General features: G+C 39.6%; 1 protein-coding gene and 1 pseudogene across 1 annotated transcript; one reads left to right on the top strand and one right to left on the bottom strand.

The window, feature by feature from the left end:
• Window positions 1-1,106: 1,106 nt before the first annotated feature.
• LOC102877345 lies at window positions 1,107-2,110 on the bottom strand (annotated as a pseudogene).
• A 1,610-nt stretch (window positions 2,111-3,720) lies between these two features.
• On the top strand, window positions 3,721-4,662 carry LOC102849019 (olfactory receptor 4E2-like). Its single transcript, XM_006883119.1, has one exon. The coding sequence runs from the start codon at window positions 3,721-3,723 to the stop codon at window positions 4,660-4,662; it is 942 nt and encodes a 313-aa protein (XP_006883181.1).
• The last annotated feature ends 3,836 nt before the right edge of the window (window positions 4,663-8,498 follow it).

Raw genomic sequence — 8,498 nt, forward strand, 5'->3', positions numbered from 1 at the left:
TGTTATTCTGCCTTAACTCTCCAGAGATAACTACTGAGCAGTGGAAAGACCTGGAACAGAACTGAGATCAAGTATGTGTGTATCTTTTACATCATGAAACATTTGTGTTTTACATTAATGCCTTCTGGGGAGCATATTATGGAGTTACTGCAACAACAACAACAAGGAAGTATGTTACAGAATGTTTAAAAAAATTAAGTTTCTAAAGCCACATTCTTAGCTCTGTTGTGAGGGAAGGGCTGGTAACTGAAGTTAGGTTCAGCATATATGTGCATTGTTGTTAAGTACTGTGGGTCAAAACTAACTCATAGCTGACCCTCCAGTGGGTTTTCAGCAACAGCAAATCATATGGGAAGGGATTGTTCGTCTTTCTCCCATGGAACAACTGGTGGATTTGAAACACATGCTTTTGAGTTGGCAGAGAAACTCTTTATCAAAAAAGACACCAGAGCTCTTTTATATATCTAAAACTCATATCTATATCTATCTATCTATCTATCTATCTATCTATCTATCTATCTATCATCTATCTAAAACTCATGTATATATAAAACTTTTTTATATATTGCATAGATATTGTATATAAAAATACATATATTTTAAATACAATATCTATGCTATCTATATATGTGATCTTGTGACCTAGTGGCAAGAAGCTGTGCTGCAAATCCGATAGTAAGTGGTTCGAATCCCACCAGCTGCACCACAGGGGAAGGATGTGCAATCTCCTCCCATGTGATTAACTGCCTCTGAAAACCTGCTGGAGGGTCAGCTATGGGTCAGTTCTGACTTGACGGTACACAACACCACCACTACCATATATGTTTTATATATATATATATATTTTCCCCCCCATTTTCTGGTTACAATTTTATTGTTGCACAGGAAGTGAATGGTGGCCGGTATGGCCAGCACTGGGGTGTGCAATGCTGATGGAGGGTGTAGTGGTGTGGGAAGTAAGGCATGACATGAGAAACCCCAGGCTTGGGCTAGGAGCCAGGTTTGAGGCCTTCTTTGCCAGACCTACCTGAAAGTCTCGGGGTGATGGTTCTAGAACCACATCCCTGAAACTGGAGCAAGGCCAGGTTGCAGTGGACAGGAGGGACTCACACATGAGAGAAGGCCTGACTCTTGCAAAAAGTGCTTGTCCTTCTTGGTGTAAAAGGTCTTTTCTCTCCTTCCAAGTTGATCTGACATATCACACAAACAAAGCACCTGTCATGCCAGCCCAAGCCCAGAGTCTCCAGGAAGTAGTCTGCAGCATCTATCTTGAAATCATAGCCTTGACATTTTGTGCCAAACATATTCTCATAATCTCACTTGCAGTAGGGTGGCCCCTCCTCCAAGTAGAAGTCTCTGTGCCTAATGAGCATCTTTCAAGCAGCACAGGTGAAGCAAGGCACATGCCAGGTCATTTTCAAGGCATGCATGATCTCGCCTGTGATCTTCTTCTTGCCCTTGGCACAATTGGGTGCAGAAGGGGCAGAAGATATTCCCCGTTCTCTCAAAGAAGCTGCCCTCTTCTAGTATTTTCCCACAATGGCTGCACACAAACTCCTCAGGGTGATACACATGGCCCAGAGTGACCAGGTAGCAGCCCCGGATGACTCTTGCCACTGTTGCTGCTGTCTCCCATGACCCCTCCAGCAGCCATCTGCATGATGTGGTTCTGCAGAAGTGTGGGCGTAGCCTTCTGGCTGTGCTGGGTCGGCAGGGTGCTGGTTTTGTCTGGGGCTTATTGTTCAGCAAATGCAGAGTCCACAGCCCAGGACGTTCGGCTGGTAGGGCTGGATCTGGTAGGGTCAGGTGACCAGGGCTCCTGAGTTGTAACTGAGGCTGGGGCTTCTGCCCTGGAGACCTGGCTAGATTTCTTCAGGTGTTCCTCATCCACATGAACTCATGAACTCGATGCCTGTGAGGTGGGCAAGAATGCGGAATGGAAGGGACTGGTCTGTCCCAGTCGAGGACACCAGTCCTCCAATCGCTGTTCGCTGACATTGGGGTCTAGTGGTTGCACTGGCAATCTCTTCGCAGCGGTGTGCTGTCAGGAGGAGAGGAGGCCCCAAAGGGCCGGGCCGGCAGTCTTGTTGAGGGAGGTGCTGGGTGTAAAGGTATATCACGAGGTGTCTATGGTTGGGGCTGGGACCTGAGGGAAGAGAAAGCCATGCGGGGTGGTTGCGTTATATATGTTTTATTTATATGTTATTATTGTTGTTTTGTGTTGTCTAGTAAGAATCGATTTATAACTGACCCTCTAGCAGGTTTACAAAAGCAGCATATCACACTGAAGGAGGTTGCCCACCCTTCTCCCACTGAGCAACTGGTAGATTCGAACCGTGTGCTTTGGGACGGCAGGATAGCTTCTTATCACCAGGTCACCAGAGCACTCTCTCTCTCTTTCTCTCTCTCTCTCTCTCTCTCTCTCTCTCTCACACACACACACACACACACACACACACACTTATAAATGCATATGCATATATACATGTTTTTATATAAACAATATTGTTGTTTTTGTTGTATACTGTGAGTCAGAGCCAACCCGTAGCTGATCCTCCAATAGGTTTTCAAAGGCAGTTAATCGCATAGAGGAGATTGTCCATCCTTCTCCTGTGGAGCAGCTGGTGGGTTCAAACCCCAGATTTTAGGATTGCACCACAGCTTTTTGCCACTAGGCCACCAGTGCTCCCTTTAAATAATATAATTTTTAAAAAAAAATAGCCATTATATTCTGTAAGGATAAGTAATTTATGATTTTTTTGTTGCTGCAGACACTGTTTTAACAAGGAGGTAGAGATCTTATTTTCCTTCCTGTTGTGGTTAAGTACCATAAAGTATAAAAGTGAAGAGATAAAAAATTTGATTGTTAGTATCAGCAAAGATTTTTTTTAGATAATCTTGATGAATAGGATTTTAATAGTCAGCAAATACACTTGATTGATTTAATGATATGTTTTCTGAACAGAGGGATCAGAATAAAGGCAAAGATGCTGAAAGCAGCAAGCCTGGGCATCATGCCTGGAGGATAGTGAATTGCTTAGGAGAGAATAATAAAAAAGGAAAATAAAGGGACATAAAATTGGGAAAAAAATCAGTGTGCAGTAGAATTTTGAAAGTATTGACTCATGCTTGGGATGGTGGAGGGATAATGGAAGAGAGGAAGACCTTCCATGAGATGGATTGAGAGACAATAAGGTTGGCAAAGGATAGAGCAGGGTTCAGAGCTGTTGTACATAGGGTCTCTATGAGTTGCAAGCAACTTGATGGCACCTAACAATAATAATAACAACAACTTGAATTTGTGTTTAATTTGATTGGGAATGTAAAATACTGAATATTTTTAACTGAGGGTTGTATTTTTAGGCTATTAATTTAGAGATGTGGCCTGGGCTGTAATGAAAGAGTCAGCTAGCCAAGAGATTTTGACAATTTATTCTTGTCAAGGCTCATTTATATCACTTGCAAGACAGGAACATTAATGTCTTAGGCCATAGAGTTGTGATTAAATAAAATTGTGTACGTAGAATTCTTGGCAAAGCTTTTAATGTGTAATGGATATACTGTAGCAATTACTACCAGATTGGTTTTATATTCTCCATTCTCTGTTAATAAACAATTCAGGTAGGAATGCAAAGTCATTTCAATGAGCTCAGTTTCTATAATAATCAAGATAAATTAAATTTCATTTTCTTCACTCAGGTCTTTTGGAAAGCTCTGTGGATGGATACACTGAATCAAACAAGAGTGACTGAATTTGTCTTTTTGGGACTTACTGATAACTGGGTGCTGGAGAGAATACTATTCATGGGATTTTCAGTCACTTATGGGCTAACTCTACTGGGGAACAGTCTCATCATAGTTACCATCGTCCTTACTGCACGCCTTCACACTCCCATGTATTTCTTCTTGAGTAATCTTTCCTTCATTGATATCTGCCATTCATCTGTCACTGTGCCCAAAATGCTGGAAGGCTTCCTTTTAGAAAGAAAGACCATCTCCTATGACAACTGCATTGCACAACTCTTTTTCCTACATCTTTTTGCCTGTGCAGAGATCTTTCTGCTGACTATTATGGCCTATGATCGCTATGTAGCCATCTGCAATCCGTTACACTACCCCAATGTGATGAACATGAAGGTCTGTGTACAACTTGTCTTTGCTCTCTGGGTGGGAGGTACTATTCATTCACTAGTGCAGGCCTTCTTGACCATTCGTCTACCTTACTGTGGCCCCAATATTATTGATAGTTACTTCTGTGATGCGCCTCCTGTCATCAAACTGGCATGCACAGATACATACCTCACTGGAATGCTAATTGTATCTAATAGTGGAACCATTTCCCTTACCTGTTTCTTGGCTTTGGTTGCTTCCTACACAGTCATCTTGGTTTCCCTGCGTAAACAGTCAGCTGAGGGGCGCCGGAAGGCCCTTTCCACCTGTTCAGCTCACTTCCTGGTGGTTGTCTTCCTTTTTGGGCCGTGTATCTTTCTCTATACTCGACCAAACAGTAGTTATTCCATTGATAAGGTAGTGTCTGTTTTCTACACAGTTATTACGCCTTTGCTGAATCCCCTCATTTATACCTTGAGGAATGAAGAGGTAAAAAGTGCCATGAAGCAAGTCAGACAGAGACAAGTTATTTTTATGAAATCATTCACATGATGTGCACCAGGATTGTGGACATAATTTTAGCCTTAAGAAATCCAAACCCAACCCACTGCCATTGAGGTGATTCTGACTCATGGTGGCCCTATAGGAGAGTAGAACTGCCCCATATGGCTTTCACGGTGATAGATCTGTAAAGAAGCAGGCTGCCACAATTTTCTCCTACGGAATAGCTAGGGGTTTCAAACTGCCAACCTTGTGGCTAACATCTGAGTGCTTTAATCAATGTTCTGACAGGTGTCCTAATTCTGCCTTTGATGAAAGAGCATGCGTGAAGACTTAAAATCATTAGCAGAAATGACATGAAGCACAGTGGACTTCTGCATTTACGAAGGGGAATTATTAACTATTGTTCAATAAAGGAAAAGATTTTCATGGAACATGAAAAGAAAAAGAGGCTGAAAAGTTTAAAGATGGTTTTTAGTTTCATTTGTAGAAGAAAACAATCGAAGCACAGATTCAGTTTCAGGAATAACTGCAGATGTGAGAATCTACTTTCTTGATTTATATTCTTCTGTGGGTTATTGTCCCTGGAGACCTATACATCACACTTGGTTTTATTTGTTAGCATGATTTTATTGTTTCCAAATATATCCAAGTGTTTATCTAAGCCTTACTTTCTTTGAATTAAACTTTGTTACTTTTGAAAGTGACTGTTGCTGTTTCTTGGTCTACTTTGCACTTTTAGGAGTACTTTTATTTTTTTCAAAGTGAAAATGTGTAAAGAAATTACTTTAAATATCAATTATATTGGGGTAAAATATATGGATAATAAAATTAATCCATCTAAACTGGTTTGGTAAGTTTTAATACATAAATGTATAAAGATATTTATTTCTGTAATTATCTATACCATGAAGATATGGTACATTTCCATGACCTAAAACAAATTTTTAAAAGCTGCTTACCAGCCAACTCTTCCACCTTACTCAAGTATCTAAGATCTGATTTCTGTCACTATGTATTTCTTCCCTTAATTTTCAAGTAAGTGGAATCATACGTTAGGCACTCTTTAGTCTTTGTGCCTTTTGCTCTGCATACTAATTCTGAGAGTAATCCATATTGCAAGTGTTAATAGTTTGTGCCTTTTTTTGACTTGAGTAATATGTTACATATTTCATTATATACCCTAATGCTTAGTTATTCATGTATTAATGGACATTGTTTTGATAAATATGAATAAAGTAATGATCAATGTTTTGTTCATGTTCTTGTGCATCAAGTGTTTTTATTTCTTTTGCATAAGTACTGAGGAGTAGAGTTGTTGGATGACATCATTATTGTATATTTAACTTATAACTAAAATAACCCTCTTTTTCCCAAGTGGTTGAAATACTTTGTATTCTCCTTACAAGGATAAGACTTTCACATTCAACATTTGATGTGTTGCTCTTGTTGTGTGTTGTCAAGTTGGAACTGACCCATAGCTGACCCTCTAACAGGGTTTCAGAGTCAGTAAACGGCATGGCAGGAGATTGTCCATCCTCCTGTTAGTCTTTTATACCAGCTTTTTTAGTGAGCATGTTTTATTTTTTAATATAACTTTTATATTTATGTAAATATTTTCTAACTTAACTTTTGGAGGATAAAGTGGAAAATGAAATGATACGTTAAATTGTAGTAAGATATTTCTTCCTCAGCATCACACAAAGAAGTTATTTTGCACTGCTATATATTTCAAATGATGGTTCAACTGGTCCTATAAATCTGATGACTGCTCAACACAATATTGTGGAAGGGTTACTGTCTCAGCATTTCCTTAAAATTATCTTCAGAATGCAAGATGGAATCTTGATATAGTAACATGATTCTAGTTGTCTGACGTAAGAGTTCAGAGCTCTAGGAGCTGTTTGGTACCTACTTAGTGATCACAATCATGTCCATACCACCTTTTGGTGACAAGCCCTTTTGCAGACTGACTTGATTACATTTTTGAATGAGATGTCCCAGTCATTATCACCACAGCTACTAAGTGCTGAATGTGGTGTCTGATGTGTACACAGAGCACACTTAAACTAGACTAGCAGATATAGCACCTGAGGCTAAGCCCTCCTGTTGAGAAAAAAAAAAGCAGGATTAACAGTTGTAAGCGTGGACTAATGATTGGAACGTGGAATGTCAGAAGTATGAATGTAGGAAGACTGGGCATTGTTAAGAAAGAAATGGAACACAAAAACATTGACATAGTAGGCCTTGGCAAAATGAGATGGATTGGACATTTTCAATCAGACAATACTACACTGGAGAGGAAAAGGTAAAGAAAAATGGAGCTGCATTCATAGTTTAAAAGGCCATTTATAGATCCATCCTGAAATACAATGTTGTAAGTGACAAGATAATATCCATACTCATACAAGGAAGACCTGTTAATACCACCATCACTCAAATATGCACCAATAACCAGAGCCAAAGAGGAGGAAATAGATGATTTCTATCAACTATTGTAGTTAAAGGTTGATTGAACTTGCAACCAAGATGAATTAATAATAATGGGTGATTGGAATGCACAAGTTGGGTGCAGGAATGAAGGATCAGTAGTTGGAAACATGAAGTTGGTGACAGGAATGAGGATATAGAATGGTAGAATTTTGTACAGTCAATGCAATACACATTTAAATACCTTTTATAAGAAACATAAACAACTATACACATGGACTTCACCTGACAGTATTACAGGAATCAGATCAGTTATGTCTGTGGAAAGAATTATTGGGGAAACTCAGTATCTAGCTGTGAAAACTAGGCGAGGTGCTGATTGTGTTGTGGAACAGTGCATCAACTACTCATATGCAAGCTCAAACTAAAGCTAAAGAAAATGAAATCAAATCCACAAGAACCAAAATTTGACCTTGAGTTTATCTCACTTGAATTTAAAAACCATCTCAGCAACCAGTTTGAGGCCTTGAACACTAATGAGCGAAGACCTGATGTGTTGTAGGAGGATATCAATAATATCATCCATGAAGAACACGAAAGGTCTTTACAAAGCAGAGGAGGAAGAAAAGACTGAGATAGATTTCAAAAGAGACTTTGATCATTTCACTAGAGTGCCGAGAAGCCAAAGCAAAGGGAAGAAAGCAGGAAATTAAGGAGCTGAACAGAAGATCCCAACGGGCAGCTCGGGAGGACAAAGCAAAGTATTAGAATGAAATGTGTAAAGAGCTGAAGTCAAACACTCAAAAGGGACACATTTACTTTGCATTTCTTTTTTTAAATTTTTTTTTATTATTAATTTCAATGAAACTTTACAGAGACTTTGGATTTCCATCCATTCATTGTTGCACTTTTCTCTCCGCCCACCCCTGCTCCCAGTACACGCCCCTTTTGGAAAAAGAAAAGAAAAAATTCTTTCATTGTTTTACAATGCCTCCCCCTAGGTCTACTCCACTGTCCAGCCTTTGCTCTGGACTCCCGTAATGACAAAAAGACCCAATCACATATCCCCTTTAAACAGTTTTCTCCCTCATCTGTTCCAATGCACTGTACATTATTTATCCCATCTTTCTCAGTCTCCCCCCAACTCCGATGTCAGTCCTGTTTTACAACAGTGGCACCATGCAGTATTTTGCATTTCTTAAGCTGAAGGAACTGAAGAACAGATTCAAGCCTTGAGTTGCAATTCATAAGGATGCTATGGGCAGAATATAGAATGATCCAGGAAACATCAAAAGAAGTTGGAAGAAGTACAAAAAGTCACAATACCAAAAAGAATTGGCTGACACAGAAGAATTTCAAGAAACAACATATGACCAAGAGGCAATGCTGATGAAGGAAGAAGTTCAAGATGCTCTGAAGGAATTAGCAAAAAACAAGGCCCCATGAATTGATGGAAT

The sequence above is a fragment of the Elephantulus edwardii genome, unplaced genomic scaffold (genome assembly GCF_000299155.1).
Source record: "Elephantulus edwardii isolate Elephantulus edwardi_28Jun2011 unplaced genomic scaffold, EleEdw1.0 scaffold00026, whole genome shotgun sequence".
NCBI lineage: Eukaryota > Metazoa > Chordata > Mammalia > Macroscelidea > Macroscelididae > Elephantulus > Elephantulus edwardii.